At 38.8% G+C, this 16,284-nt stretch overlaps 1 protein-coding gene across 7 annotated transcripts in view; it reads left to right on the top strand.

Annotated features, from left to right (window-relative positions):
• LOC127448732 (dynamin-like 120 kDa protein, mitochondrial) overlaps nt 1-16,284 on the top strand; it is a 46,537-nt gene that overhangs the window by 12,672 nt on the left and 17,581 nt on the right. For 4 of the 7 annotated variants that reach the window (XM_051711501.1, XM_051711499.1, XM_051711502.1 and 1 more), the window contains 18 exons: nt 661-741; nt 847-921; nt 1,036-1,107; nt 1,798-1,897; nt 2,000-2,130; nt 2,381-2,453; nt 2,560-2,632; nt 2,723-2,838; nt 4,999-5,063; nt 5,312-5,388; nt 7,485-7,650; nt 7,830-7,982; nt 8,118-8,226; nt 9,853-9,932; nt 10,029-10,169; nt 10,289-10,405; nt 10,709-10,802; nt 11,015-11,125. In XM_051711501.1, coding sequence (XP_051567461.1) covers nt 661-741; nt 847-921; nt 1,036-1,107; nt 1,798-1,897; nt 2,000-2,130; nt 2,381-2,453; nt 2,560-2,632; nt 2,723-2,838; nt 4,999-5,063; nt 5,312-5,388; nt 7,485-7,650; nt 7,830-7,982; nt 8,118-8,226; nt 9,853-9,932; nt 10,029-10,169; nt 10,289-10,405; nt 10,709-10,802; nt 11,015-11,125 — 1,834 coding nt within the window. Of the gene's footprint in view, nt 1-660; nt 742-846; nt 922-1,035; nt 1,108-1,797; nt 1,898-1,999; nt 2,131-2,380; nt 2,454-2,559; nt 2,633-2,722; nt 2,839-4,998; nt 5,064-5,311; nt 5,389-7,484; nt 7,651-7,829; nt 7,983-8,117; nt 8,243-9,852; nt 9,933-10,028; nt 10,170-10,288; nt 10,406-10,708; nt 10,803-11,014; nt 11,126-11,665; nt 12,446-12,943; nt 13,047-16,284 lie in introns of those variants that run through there. The other 3 variants (XR_007898578.1, XM_051711500.1, XR_007898579.1) reach the window with 3 other exon arrangements.

Below are 16,284 nucleotides of genomic sequence, written 5' to 3'. Positions count from 1 at the left end.
ATATCTGTAAAGCGCTTATATGGGATTACATAAGGCATAAATCATATTTTGCAAATTATAAATGTGATTCAGTTTGGGGGGACATTGTCTTAAAAACATAATATATGTAAAAAAGAATTATCTTCGTACACATTTTTAAAGCCATGATGGTAAAAACAGCTATTTGTCATTTTTGTGTTGGGGCCAGTGAAAATTTTGGCAGGGCCAGTAAAAATCTGAAGCACTGGCCCGAGAAAGAACCACTGGCCAGTAGAAAAAATCCTTAGCGTTGAGCCTTGAAATTTATTCTCATGCCCCCGGACCCCCTAGTGTGTCCGAGGTCCACCCACCACATTCTCACAAAATCCTTTGAGAAACAATAGATTTAGGTTAAAGTTTTAGGTTAGGGCGGTACATTTTACTCACTAAAACCTCCATTTAATATTCACCTTAAAAACCTTGTCTGATACAACACCATTTCACTTGCTTTTGGCTCCCCCCGCTGGACATTTCAATGAGAAACTGCAGCAAAATGTGTAATGAACCACGTAATTTAATTCTGCTAAAATTTTGCCACAGTCATGAAATGTTCATGAGATCAGGCTGTGATTTTTCTCTGTATAATAATTGTAATATGTCATAATATCTTCATAAATCTTTTATTTTGTATATTTGCTGTAGGTGACATTGAGTGAAGGCCCCCACCATGTAGCAATGTTCAAAGACAGCACTCGTGAGTTTGACCTCGGGAAAGAGGAAGATGTAAGTCTCTCAACTCACTCAAGTCAAGTTATCTAGCAGAAGTTAATCTCAATAGCTGTCAGATCAGAGGGATCTTACCTTTTTTCTGTTCCATTCCTTCTCTAGCTGGCAGCCCTACGGCATGAAATCGAGCTCAGGATGAGGAAGAGTGTGAAGGAAGGCCAGACAGTCAGCCCAGAGGTGAGATGAAGATATTCCTTTTTGACTAAATGCCATATGAAAAGTTTTCCTTTTGAATCTGTCTGAATGCTTTGATATTAGTAAAATCAGTACCTCTTTTTTGTCATGTGCCAGACCATCTCTTTAAGTGTTAAAGGCCCAGGAATCCAGAGAATGGTGCTGGTTGACTTGCCAGGAGTCATCAGTGTAAGTTGTATTTACATTTCAGTGTTTCCCATTAATTACCTAGACTGTGGCGGCCCGCTAATTTGTCCCACCACAGTTTTACAGTGAACCGAAAATATTTGTACACTTCTCATAATAACATAAAAGATCACTAATGTTGTGTTTTGTGCCATTGCTTCGGCAAAGCACCTTTCACTCCCAGTCAGTCAGCCCATCCCCCCGCCCCCCCACGTGTCACTTATTAGAAAGTTCATATTCTTGTTCTGCTGTTGAAAGTAATCCAGAGCACGACTTTTTTGCCGTGTCATCAACATTCATATCTATACAACCAATGTGCTTATGATTAAATTACTACTAGAGCACAAAATTGTTTACAAGAGCACAAAGTTCTTCATAGGTCTAGCCTCTTAATTTTGCTCTCAAATTGCACCAGATTGATGCATTTAACTTCAAAATGAACAAAATTTTCTTCGGGGGGACCATGCTTCCGGACCCCTATAGAGGGTCCGAGGTCCACCCAACACAGTCTCACAAAATCCTGTGGAAAACACTGCATTTACATGTTATTCTTTCTTAATTGAACCTATACATTCATGCCAAACACAACTTGCAACACTGGTCATTGACATAGAAAGATCAAAGTACTCTGAGATGCCAATGTCCGCTTTCAGTCGTTCTTTCATCTTTTGTTTACTTCTCATTTGTGTGCAGACTGTGACAACTGGCATGGCCTCTGACACAAAAGAAACCATTTTCAGCATGAGTAAAGCCTACATGCAGAATCCAAATGCCATCATCCTCTGCATTCAGGGTGAATTTTCAAATCTTCATTAAAAGGCACCGAAATATTTGTCAAAAAAATACTAGCGCTGTCTCTAACCATCTCTATCTCTCTCTTTTTATCTTCTTTCAGATGGCTCAGTAGATGCGGAGCGTAGTATAGTCACTGATCTTGTCAGTCAGATGGACCCTCAGGGAAAAAGGACCATCTTTGTTCTTACCAAGGTTGACCTGGCAGAGAAGAACCTGGCTAGTCCAAGCAGAGTAAGGCCTATAGATATTTCACTAGTGCGGTTTTACATTAACTGCCAACAATAGGTGTTACTTACTAAATTAGCCACTAGAGGGAGAGCTTTCATGTCTTTTCACACAGAAGAAACTTAAGCATTAGTAAAGTGGAAGTGATGACATTCATGTTTTAGGACCCATCTTCCCTTAAAAAAGTTATTTATATCAAATTATTATATTATATTACATTACATTACATTATATTATATTTGTTTCATCTTTGTAGATCCAACAAATAGTTGAAGGCAAATTATTTCCAATGAAGGCATTGGGCTACTTCGCTGTTGTAACAGGCAAAGGTAAAAAGCAGATATATCTTGTAGAATTTACAAGAAATTGTAGAATTCTTGTTGATTTTATTTGTTGACATGAATGGAATCATTCAAACCCATTATGTTTTTGTAGGTAGTAGCAATGAGAGTATAGATTCTATCAAAGACTATGAGGAAGACTTCTTCCAGAATTCCAGACTGTTAAGGTAAGACTCCAATGCAGATTTATTGTTTAACTCATTTATATTGTAATTAGTTAACTGTTTTGATTAGACGATCTGTATCTGATGTAATAGGGAAGGCATGTTAAAAGCTCACCAGGTGACCACAAAGAACTTGAGTCTTGCTGTGTCAGACTGCTTCTGGAAGATGGTGAGAGAGTCAGTGGAACAACAAGCAGATGCCTTCAAAGGTAAAATCAAGAAGAGATTCACCCCACTGATTCACACGTGACAGACCTTAATGAGATATTTCACCCAATAATGAAAATTCTCATATCTTTTACTCACCCTCATGCCATCCCAGATGTGTATTGCTTTCTTTCTTCAGCAGAACACAAACAAAGATTTTTAGAAGAATATCTCAGCTCTGTAGGTCCGTACAATGCAAGTGAATGATGATCAGACCTTTTGAAGCTTCAAAAAAAACCACATAACGGAAACATAAAATTAATCCATGTGACTCCAGTGTTTAAATCCATATCTTCAGAAGCAATATAATAGGTGTGGGTGAGAAACAGAACAATATTTATGTATTTTTTACTCTTAAGTCTCCACTTTAACTTTCAGAATTGAAACTATTTATCACCCACCCCTATTATATTGCTTCTGAAGATGTATATTTAACCACTGGAGTCGTATGGATTACGTTTATGTATCCTTTGTGTGGTTTTTGGAGCTACAAAGATTTGATCACCATTCACTTGCATTGTATGGATCTACAGAGCTGGGGTATTCTTTGTTTGTGTTCTGCAGAAGAAATAAAGTCATAAACATCTGATATGGCATGAGGGTGAGTAAATGATGAGAATTTTCATTTTGGGGTAAACTATCCATTTAAAGGGCTAGTTCACCTAAAACATGAACACATGTCGTTCAAAAATTGTTTACTCTAAGCGGTCCATTCTAAGTCTTTTGAAACCATACAATAGGGTTTTGCCTTCCACCCTAGCTCTCAAATCTTACATTTTTGGTTGAACTGGCACTTTAAGACATACCTGAAAACCTTGACATACAATAGGCATGAGCATTACTCTTTTAGGCCCTTAACTTGACCTTTACTATTTTTAGTCCTTTAATAAGATGCTGATTTTCAAGGGCATTTTGATAAGCAGTGTGCACTTCTGCTCTCAGGAGACCCAGCAAATAAACCTTAATAGAAACCAAACAAACAGCATGACAGCCACTTAAGTCTAAAACCAACCTCAGCAGAGCTGGCTCCCAGTCCTGTGCGCGTTGATTCCCGTCACATCTCACCTTAGTGTTCCCTCAGCTCAGGGCCTTGTGCACAGGGCACTCTGTAGATCACTACACTGCCAATTAACAGGCCACCCCTGCTAACGCTCTGCCTTTAGATTTATTGCCTGACCTGGGACGCTGCTCAAACCTTTGTGTGGGCTATCGATCTCTGCAGCTGCACAGGGGCCAGCCCAATAACCAGAGCAATTAGCGTCATCTCCATTGTGTGCGCGAGACGGCCGGCCCGTGTGTGAGCTGGGGACAGAGGGTCTCTGGAGAATGTGGAGTTCCAGATACAGTGCATGCCTGGCTCCAGGTGCATTGATCACGGCCACAGTGCAGTCTGTCTAGAGTCCCTGTAGGGGGAGAAAGACGGAAGTAGATGGGGGGGAAATAGGCTGTTGTTAAAAAGTTTTAGACAAAGTTCAGGTGGCTAAATGAACATTGAACACATTGAAGGGACCCAAAAATGAAAATTCTCTCATCAATTACTCACCCTCATGCCATCCCAGATGTGTATGACTTTCTTTTGCAGAACACAAATGAAAGTTTTTAGAAGAATAGGCCCATACAATGCAAGTGAATGGTGACCAAATCTTTGAAGCTCCAAAAAGTACATAAAGGCAGCATAAAAGTAATCCATATGACTTCAGGGATTTAATCCATGTCTTCTGAAGCGATCCAATTGCTAGATCCAAGCACTAGATGGCACTAGGAATTGTCAGCGAACTTGAAATCATGATCGTCAAGAACACTACTGATGTCAAGATTTACAGTGAAAAAGGAGTTACATTTTGTTCGGATCTAACCCAAAACTGATAAGCTCACTTCAGAAGACATGGATTAAGCCACTGGAGTCGTATGGATTACTTTTATGCTGCCTTTATGTACTTTTTGGAGCTTCAAAGATTTGGTCACCATTCACTAGTCTGCTGCTAGCTGTGGTTTAAAAAAGTGTCTTTACAAATAGCATGTAACCGATAAGCCTTCAGTATCCATTGGCATAATATGTAGAGTTTGAAGACTGTCTCCAAACTCAAAAAATAGTTTTCTCTTGGACTCTCTGGACATTTATGAACATCATCTAATGTGAATTTTCCTCTTCCATTCACCAGCATCCCGATTTAACCTGGAGACTGAGTGGAAGAACAACTACCCTCGTTTACGAGAGCTCGACAGGGTAGGTATCAGTTCCTGGTTTAGTTGTCAGCTCAGTATGCTTATTTAAATATGTCAAATTATCAACAGAATATTAGTTGTAATTGAATAATGTTCCTACGTGTGTAGTAGCACTGGTCTTTATGGCAAAAATAAAAGTAAAATGTATAAACATGTAGCCTGTTATAGATTGTACTTTTGTAAAAGTTCTTTTGATGACAGCATTAATGTATGTGATATGACTGTTTATACCATGCTCTTCATCCATAGAACGAGCTCTATGAGAAGGCCAAAAATGAGATCTTGGATGAAGTGATCAGCTTGAGTCAGGTGACACCAAAACACTGGTGAGTACTCTCCCTCTTTCTTTTTTAAAGGAAAAAATCACCCCAAAATGTAAATTCTGTCGTCATTTACTCACCCTCTTTTCATTCCAAACATGTATGGCTTACTTTCTTCTGTGGGACACAAAAGGAAAAGAAATTAATCAATGTCCGGTTGGCTGAATTCAGTACAACAGCAATACATAGTGACTAATTTTAACACTTAAAAAGCCCCAAAAAGTGACATAAAAGTAGTCCATGCAACTTACAAAATATTCCAAGTACTCTTCAAACTTAAGATCACTTTGTATGTTGAACAGACCATTATATAAGTCGTTATTCACTCTCAAATCAAATCAACTGTAATAAAGCCCCAAAAAGTATCATAAAAGTAGTCCATGTGACTTGTTCGTCATATTCCAAGTCTTCTTAAAGCATACGATCACTATGATTGTTGAACAGACCTCGTTATTTACTTGTAAGTCGTTATTTGCTCACAAATCAAATCAAATCAAAACAGTTGATTAGTACATAAACAGTGCTGAAATCCAATATGGCTGCTTCGGCGATAACATCAAACCTCGTTGGTTCTCGTGCTTCTTGTGACCAAATGTCATGACATCATATTGAAAGGACCAGTGATTTTGGTCATGACATTTGGTCAAGAGATATGCGAGAACCAAAGAGGTTCGATACCATAATGGATTTCTGTACTTTATTAAAGTGATCATATGAATTCAGAAGACTTGATGCATAAACAGCATGTACTACTTTTATGGCATTTTTGGCTACATTATTAAACATTGTACAAAGTGGGTCACTACACACTGCTTTTGTATTGAATTCAGCCAAAAGGACTTTCATTAAATTATTTCCATTTGGGTTCTGCATAAGGAAAAAAAAAGTCATACGGGTTTGGAACCACACGAGGGTGAGTAAATTATCACAGATTTTTATTTTTGGGTGAACTATTCCTTTAAGCATAAAATTAATTGATCTTTTATTTTCCATACAAAGGAACACTGGAGCCAAAGTTGGAATTCCATCTTATCATTCACCTTCTTCCTTCTAAATACTCCTTTAACCAGTCCTTTTAATACTCTACTAAGTGTATCAGTTACATCCTGATGCATCCAATGTGAAAAACTGTGGATAATACTCTGCATGTGGTATCGTGTGAGCGGCTTTCTATATATATCCTCCTCATCAACACAATTAGTACCAAAAATGGCATGTTCTCACTCCTACCACATATTGCTGCCTGGCAGATGTTAGACTCAACATCTCATGGCTTCAGGGCTGACTTTACCATCAGAATGCAGAGCTGTAAACAGTATGTGAAGTTATGACCCTAAACCCCATAGGAGCAGGCCAAATGGAATAGATCAGATGTTTGTAGGGAGCCCAGTGCGCTCCATCAGCCTCTCAAATCAATCGCATGATGAATAGCTGGAGGGTGGCTACTCTGGGCAGCGCTAGTTGGTGGTATTGGAGATGTGTGTATATTGATGTACCACGATAGAACAAAGCAAACAGGATGCTATGAAATATGGGGCCTCTTTATGATAAATGAGCTTAGTGGTCACCCTCAGAATGTTCCCATTTTTATCTAAAGGTCAAGTCTAATACTTTCCACATGACTGTTATTTGTGTGTATTTATTCAACAGTTAAATCTGAAGTGTGTAATTTCTATGACATTAGGGTTACAAAATTGAATTGCAGAAGTAATGATTGTTTTCAAATAGGTGTCTTGAACACTTCTCTTGTCTTCCATTCGTTGACAAACAGATTGTCCCATCCCAAACTTATTCCAATAGTTAAGCCAGTGTTGCTATATCGGGCTGGTTGGGATGCTCAAACTAACAGAGCAATTTTTTGATAGCACCTCAGAGACAGTGTTTACACTTTTTGGGTGAATCAACCACAAATAGTTTACTTATAGTTATCTCTGCATATTACGCTAGGATAGGAGAAAGTACATTATCATCAAAATGATAAATCAAATCAGTTAACTTTGCTCAGTGGGATGTAGGTAAACTCTCAGTTTGATAGCAGTGTGATCTATAACAATAAACAATGAATCATTGAACAAAAAATAATTTTTATATCATTATTTTAGGGAGTCCATCTTACAGAAAAAGCTGTGGGAGAGGGTGTCAACACATGTGATTGAGAACATCTATCTGCCTGCTGCCCAGACCATGAACTCTGGCACTTTCAACACCACTGTAGATATCAAACTCAAGCAGTGGACTGATAAACAACTTCCTCATAAAGCACTGGAGGTAATAAATAATGCTGATCACCCAGAGAGTATTTCACAAGTAATTACACAATATTACAAAGGTTGCAATGGGGCTAAGCTAAGCTTTATTGTGACCAATAGACTTTGTTGTGTTTAAAGTGCCATTAATAGCTACAGTATAAAAAGTCAGAAAAATTATCCACTTTGTTTAATGCTCAGGTTGCTTGGGAGACATTGCAGGAGGAGTTTGCTCGCTTCATGGCAGAATACAAAGGGAAAGACCAGGATGACATCTTTGATAAGCTTAAGGAAGCCGTCAAAGATGAGAGCATCAAACGACACAAGTGGAACGAAAGAGCCATGGACAGCTTGGTAATTCAAATACCAGCCACATTTATGCATGGTTTATAACATAGGAATTACATAGTAATTACAATGTAATTACATAATAATGGAACGTTTCCTTGTGAGTGTGGTTGGAAAATGTGACTTGTATGTGTGTTGCAGAGAGTGATTCAACACAATGCTCTGGAGGATCGATCTATCACAGACAAGCCCCAGTGGGACGCTGCTATTCAGTTCATGGAAGAAACGCTACAGTCTCGCCTTAAAGACAGTACGCCTTAAAGACAGTATGTCCACCTAGGGCTGGGTGATATGGCCAAAAATATTATCACAATATTCTTTTTCATATCAGTCGATATCAATATTTATCACGTTGTACAATCACATTTGCACATTGCAAATTTTTTTGAATATCCAAGTTGGCAGAAGAAAAGAAGAAAAAAAAATGTATCCTTAACTGTCAAAATAGTCTTGACAAAACTGCATTTGGGGCCCAGAGACGGTCTGAGGGGTCTTCTACCAAAATATTAAAATATTTTATTGAGTTTATCAATCGAGTGCAGTTGGATGTGAATGTTAAAAGATCATCTGTTTGTTTTGAAGCATAATGACAGCAGTCAAATTATATATATTTTTACATTTCTTTACATCAAGATACCCAAGTATAGAAGCCCTTGTAACTGAGGAATGATGCTGTATGGGGGTTCAGGGGTTTCCCCTGAGAGAACATTTAGAAAATGTAAAAGTCTGAATGGACCATTTTTGTGAGAAAGACTAGGCTACCAACTAGTAATTGTATTGTCTTTCCTTATCATCCATGCCAGAGATGATGACATCTGATTAATTTTCACAAAATTACAACAGATATCTATTTATTTATTATTAAAGGCTCGTAACATGCTGATTAATAAAGCTAAATTTAGAAGGATAAAATGTTATGGTCTAAAGGCGCTTTGGAACCACGTTAATTTATGCGGCGCCTCATGTCTACTCACATGCAGGGAAAAGAGGCTATGCGTGCGGAACGGGACAAGGCATAAATGAAGCGTGTTCAGTGCTATTGAAAATACAGCACAGAAAGATCAGAGCTGGTGTTGAGATGATGAGAGGGCGCAACCGTCGTCAGACCTTGCGGTCTGGATGGAATCAATCCATTGACCAGCGGTGATCGGCGTAGCCCAATAGTTAGCAAATTCATACAATCTGAGAAAGCTAAACTGCTTGCATTTTTAGCTACTTGCACCTGATCGTCTAGATGTAGAACATAGGCTAAATATCTGAAATTACTCAAAAGCTTATCATCGATATTGGGGATTTTTTTATTGCGATAAATATCGAGATCTTTTTATCACCCAGCCCTATGTCCACCATTCATTAAAATCACTGAAAAATATAACGGAGTGTCTATTTGCACCCCGGTGTAAATAGCATCTGCCACACAGGGCAGCTATTTGCACCCCAATAGTCTGGTGGAACCACAGAAATATACGACAAACTAAACAATAGATGTCGCTGCAGTGGTGTGTGGTGTAAAGATGGTGTGTAATTGTGTACTGTTATCCTTGCGACCGCGGTTCGAACCCGCGTTCAGCCCCACTCTTTTTCCCTTCCGATTTCCTGTTTCCACTCTTAATATTTTCATTAATACTACTTACAATATAAATAAAAATGAATATAAATGTCGATTTCATCGCAGTGATTTGGGTTGGGGTGCATATAATATTTGCCACTATTTGCACTGGGGTGTAAATAGCATATACCTACATTTGCACCAGGGTGCAAATAGCATTTGCCAAAATAAAATCACTTTCTTTCTTTCTTTCTTTCTTTCTTTCTTTCCTTCTTTCCTTCTGTAATTCACTACATGGGATATCTGACTCAACTTTGTGTTTTTCAGCGGAATCAGTAATATCAGATATGGTTGGGCCAGACTGGAAACAGAGATGGTTGAACTGGACAAATCGAACATCAGAGCAGGTTAGACCACACTGAATGCCTATACCCTCATGCTTTTTATTCATTTTAGCAAGGGCAAGAGATGAAAGTTGGCACAATTTTGTTTCCTTTGTGTAGCACATCCGTAACGAAACCAGAAATGAGTTGGAGCGTCTACTAAAGCTGCATGAGGATCACACCGCTTACTTGGCCAATGATGAGGTCACTACAGTACGCAAAAACCTGGAGGCACGAGGGGTGGAGGTGGACCCCGCACTGGTCAGTAAGACACTTGGCAGAGAATTTCTAGCATTGCAGTCTTTATATTGGATGAGCGTTATTTTAATTATCTTGGTATGACGATTGTTTTTTGATGTTTCGTTTTACCTTTTCTGTAGATCAAGGACACGTGGCACCAGCTCTATCGACGTCACTTCCTGCAGAAAGCTTTGCTTCATTGTAACCTCTGCCGGCGAGGCTTCTACTACTACCAGAGGCACTTTGTAGATTCTGAGGTAGAGGAGATAGAAAGACTTCATGGGCCCTATGGGGAATTGAGTCCCAGTGTTGTCCTTTTGCCTATAGTATTTTCAGTGTATAAATTAAAACCATTAATTTAAACTAACAGACAGTGTCTGTAAAATTTATTAGATGCTTATTTTTGCATTGGCTCATGTTAAAGAGATCAGATTTTGCTTAGATTCCAAATGTCAGCGCAGTTTACACATACTAAAGTTTTTAGTTTCTCCCTTGGACAAAAAAAACAAACAAATTTTTTTTTTATTGTATTGCTGATTGCAAATTTTATAACGTTCCAGCTGGAGTGCAATGACGTAGTTTTGTTCTGGAGGATCCAGAGGATGTTGGCCATCACAGCTAATACTCTCCGACAACAGCTCACCAATACAGAGGGTATGTCTCTTGCTTCACACCTCAAGCTCTCCTGCAACCATGACTTCTGTTTTGGTTCCTTAGCATTAATCATATAAATAAGCCAGTCATTCTGATCAGGCATTCTTATTAAACAGGTTCCAATGGGAGGGTATGGTGATTGGTAATATTGGTCTTATTACCTTTCAGGTGCAAAAAACACTTAAGTGATTTTGTTTCTGTTGGGTTTACAGTGCGGCGCTTAGAGAAGAACGTTAAAGAAGTGTTAGAGGACTTTGGAGAGGACAACGAGAAGAAAGTCCAGCTGATCACAGGCAGGAGGGTTCAACTGGCAGAAGACCTCAGTAAGTTTATTCTCATTTCTCGTTCCATCTTTTATGAATAACAGGTCGACCACCAGAGGGCAGTGTTGTTTTGCAAGTTAGAGCAGTTTCATGTCAGCTGCAAAGAGTGCAATTTTATAGATTGTCAAATTTCACTCCTGCATTATATTTACGTTTGTTCTTTTTTTAAAATTGTTTTATTATGTTCTTGTTTTTTTTTATCTTGCTGCACTTTCTGTGAATCAATCTACACATCAGTCTACACTCCATACCCCATAATGACAAAGCAAAAACCAGCTTTTTGATAACTTTGCAAATTTATTAAAAAGAAAAAACTAAAATATCACATTGACATAAGTATTCAGACACTTAACTCAGTACTTAGTTGAAGCACCTTTGGCAGCGATTACAGCCTCAAGTCTTTTTGGGTATGATTGTTGTCTTGGCTGTGTGCTTAGGGTCATTGTCCTGTTGTAAGTTGAACCTTTGGCCCAGTCTGAGGTCCTGAGCGCTCTGGACCAGGTTTTCATTAAGGCTATCTCTGTATTTTGCTGCATTCAGCCTTCAACCCTGACCAGTCCCTGCTGCTGAAAAACACCCCCACAGCATGATGCTACCACCACCATGCTTCACCGTTGGGATGGTATTACGCAGGTTATGAGCATTGCCTGGTTTCCTCCAAACATGACGCTTGGAATTGAGGCCAAACAGATCAATCTTCATTTCATCAGACCAGAGAATCTTGTTTCTCACAGACTGAGAGTCCTTTAGGTGCTTTTTTGCAAATTCCAAGAGGGCTTTCATGTGTCTTTCACTGAGGAGAGGCTTCCGTCTGGCCACTCTGCCATGGAGCCCAGATCGGTGGAGTGTTGCAGTGATGGTTGTCCTTCTTCAAGTTTCTCCCATCTCTACATATGATCTTTGGAGCTCAACCAGAGTGACCATCAGGTTCTTGGTCACCTCTCTTACCAAGGCCCTTCTCCCCCGATTGCTCAGTTTGGCCGGGCGGCCAGCTCTAGGAAGAGTCCTGATTGTTCCAAACTTCTTCTGTTTAAGAATTATGGAGGCCTCTGTGCTCTTGGGAACCTTCAGTGCAGCCACCCAGATCTGTGCCTCGACACAATCCTGTTTATGAGCTCTGAAGGCAGTTCCTTTGACCTCATGGCTTGGTTTTTGCTCTGATATGCATTTTCAGCTGTAAGAGCTTTATATAGACAGGTGTGTGCCTTTTCAAATCATGTCTAATCAATGTAATTTGCCACAGGTGGACTCCAATCAAATTGTAGAAACATCTCAAAGGTGATCCAGAGAAATGGGATGCACTTGAGCTAAATTTCAGGGTCTGAATACTTATGTCAATGTTATATTTAAGTTTTTTCTTATTAATAAATTTGCAAAGTTATCAAAAAGCTGGTTTTTGCTTTGTCATTATGGGGTATGGAATGTAGGTTGATGTGAAAATTTATTTTATTTAAAGCATTTTAGTGTAAGACTGCAACATGTGAAAAATGTGAAAACAATTAAGAGGTCTGAATGCTTTCTGAATGCACTGTATATATCAATGTGCCAAGTTGGTACATTGCTTGGCAGCCGAAAATAGCCTACCTGCTTACCGTTTTTTGATAAATGCATATCAAAAAATTATGATAAGGACCAAAGCTATTTGGACTTCAGCATCAGTATCACTTCTCTGTTTCACATTCGTTTTTCTTTGTACCTTTTTAATGCATTTTATATGACATTAGTTTAGAATGGGACGAGAATAGCTTTCCAAACTTTTCTCACCCCCTCGCCCTCCCTCTCATTCCCTCCTTTTTTTCTGTTCCTCTCCCTGTTGAGGCTTGAACCCTTAATTGCCCTTCACAGTGTGGAAGAGGAGACAGTGTGAGAGAGAGTGCTCTTGGCTGCACACTGCCTGCTGTCTGTCATGTCTTCAGCCCTGGTAACTGTTAAACACTCTATTGATTAAAGCAGCAATTTGTGGAGGCACGACTGACATGTTCAGACTTGATCTCGCACAGACACACGACTTGCTCACACTCATATATCCCAGTGCTGTCATTACTCTGATAACAGAGAGTGAGGTAACAGCACTGCCGCCCAGGTTTGTGTGTGCGTAGACACAATGGTCAAACTGGCCATACAGCGTCTTTCTTCCGCTTGAGACATAAAGAGCCACTCTGCCTTTTCAATGAAAAATTTCTTGTGTATCTTAGAGCGTTGTTAAGAGATCTCTTTGAATGCTTTGAGGAATGTGGAGACTGTTGACTTAATTAAGAAGCTACTGTCTCTCTCGAACAGGTTGACTAGCTTAAGTGTCTTTGCAGGGGCAACAGTAATGTTGCATCCCATAAGTGTGGTCATTGAGATTCAAGTGTTTTTGTGGTTCTCAAAATAGACAGCAACAAATATTGTTAATATTTTTAGCAGTCAATAAATTATGAGTCTCTGCAAATGCACATTTGTACAGATGTCCATATATCCCTTTTGGTTTCAGACTAATCTCACAGTGAAATCGGAAACCAAAGGTTGACATTTCTTTAGCTAATATCAGTCTGTGCTACCAGAAATGCGAAACACTGCCCCTAGTGGCCAAACTGGTAAGTGGTCCAATCCCAGGTCTCCCACAGTGCTAAAAAAATTAGCTTCTTATTGCACCACAGGGCAAGGTAAACACGCTGGAGCCAGTGCAGAAATGTCTACTGGGAGATGGTGCTTGTGATTGAGTCTGCATAATGTGGCCAATCCTAGGGTACTGGAACTCTCAGAAACAACATGCTGACTTCCTGTGTGATCATGTTGTTTGTTTTTCCTGCTTTTTAAGAGTCGGACATGTTTCTATCAGAAGCAAGACCACAGACCATTTTAATCAATACAGCGCAGGGCACAACAATAAGGATGACCGACTGGCCCAAGTTTTGGTTTGCTCTATTTGGCCAGTGCTTCACTGTCATTAAATATTATGTTGGTTGATCATATTCGTTTGGTTTTTATGCCTTAAACATTTTTTTTTTTTTTGTCATGAATTAAACATTTCTACTGTTTTAAACTTAGGTCAGTAAGGTAACATTGTCTAGCAAAGACGTTTTGTGAAAATTAAGAGAATGAGAATGTGATAGCTTTGGAAGCATCAGTAAATAGAATGAAAATTATAAACCTTAAATTCATTATAAAGCAGTACTGTTTTGTAGCTTATGTAGCTGAGAATTTATTATTATTATTTTGGAAAGAACAATTAGCATTTTATGAAAAATATAACAATTTTAGTGACGCATGTAAAAATGTAAAAATGAAAATGTTGGCTGGGCAAGTACAATTCTAAACTGCTGGCCCAATCGGGCCATCACAAAAAAACCTTACTGTTGGACCCTGCAGTACTTGGATTTCCATAGTCTTAAATTGAATTTCCATTTTCTACCTGCCTCAGTATAAAGAACAGGATGCAGAGCTTTCTTGGTTTCATGAGCATATCCACTGATGCCCGACCCTCCACTGTTTAAGCCTGGTGCTTGGCGTTGGGTGACCCTTAAAGTGGATTCCTGTGCTGTAAAGCATGACGTTGCCTGGTGGACAACCAGCACTTAGGGAAAACACAAGCATGACCTCCCAAGAAGTGGCTGTTATGCTAATAAAAGCAAGTCTGATCATGCATGCATGCATCAGTGCCCTAGCTGTTGCCATTGCACAAAACACATGGTCACTCAATTAAGGTGTAGACAGTCTTTATGAGAGAGTGAGCTGTAGTTATAAGACTTGGATTGTTAATGGTTGCCATGATAAGAAAGACAATGCATGCAAAAGTAAAAAGTAACAATTAGGGTTGCCAAAGTTAACATGTTCACTCTTGATTTTAATTTAAACTGTGTAATGGCAAGTTTATTTAACTCAGTTAATGCATTTACTTAATTTGATTTATTCTGTTTTTATCCACTTTCTAAAGACTGTTCAGAATAACCACTATAGGTGGTGAATATTCAATATGTGTTCAATACACAGACACAACAATCCCACAACTGGGCTCTTGTTTATCAGTAAATAAATGACTGATTAAAATTAACCAAATAAGTTGGGTGCAAATACATTTATCAATAAATGAATCGCAACATCATTTATATATGCAATCTGACAGATATTATAACATTATCCAGAGATAACAAAAGTGAGGTCAAATGCACTCTTTCTGTGATGGAATTTAATTATCATCAAAGCTCAACAAGTAGACCTAAGACATATCACCAACGAGTGAAACATGGTGTGAAAGAGATGTCCAGCATTGAACTATAACAGACTTGTGGCAGAAATCTTTGTTTCAAATGATTGTGTTTTGTCTCCATAAAAGTGGAACTAAATACATGAAAATGAAATGCACTACATTTTAGAAGGAAAAACATTTTAATTGGGGGCAAATTCAAGGAAATATAAGATTTGAGATAAGCCATGTTAATGCAAAAAGTAAGAAAATAGATGCATAAATCAATGATTTGGCTCCCTTAATACACAACAGACAGTTTGATTTTATGTTTTGAATTGAAGCAGAAACTGTCCCTTGTTATAGATTAAGTAATATCAGACTGAGCTGTTTCCATCCAGTGGTCGTGTTGAACTGGAGAATGAACATGGAGTTTAAGCTTTTCTATTTGGCATTAGATTACAGGAATCCTAATGGCTTGATCATGTGCAGTATCATATTATAATCAACTTTGGCATTTTCTTTGACAATACATTGTTGAGTGTTGTGGACATGGGGTAAATCAAGTGCATTTTTGCCTGGTTGCAAAACTGTATTGTGTTTTAGTCAAGCCAGAGGTCTGCAGATTGTAGATTCAGGCACAGTGTAGTTTTAGCATATTAAGATCTGTGTTATGTGCATACCCATGCAGCATAATGATGTATGAGAGTTTGTGTTTTTTTTGTAAGTGCACAGGGTTTACCAGCTAGCCTCCATTTATTTAATGGGCTCAGTGTAACGGTTTCTTTCACATCCTGCAGGGATAGGTAAAGAACATCCTGGCTACTTGCAAATTCTCTTTAAATAGCAGAGGAATTTGTGGGCCTGCCTGGCCTTGCTGCCTTTTCCTGCATGAGGTGGCATCATGTTCCCAGGGTTCCCTGAGCTTTTGATAAGTCTCCAAATCAATGTCACCCATTTCACCCTCCCTAAAAAATGGTTTAGTCCCGAT

This window comes from Myxocyprinus asiaticus, chromosome 12 (genome assembly GCF_019703515.2).
Source record: "Myxocyprinus asiaticus isolate MX2 ecotype Aquarium Trade chromosome 12, UBuf_Myxa_2, whole genome shotgun sequence".
Taxonomy (NCBI): domain Eukaryota; kingdom Metazoa; phylum Chordata; class Actinopteri; order Cypriniformes; family Catostomidae; genus Myxocyprinus; species Myxocyprinus asiaticus.
Note: the sequence above shows the minus strand (reverse complement) of the source record. Positions and strands in the feature narration are given on the sequence as shown.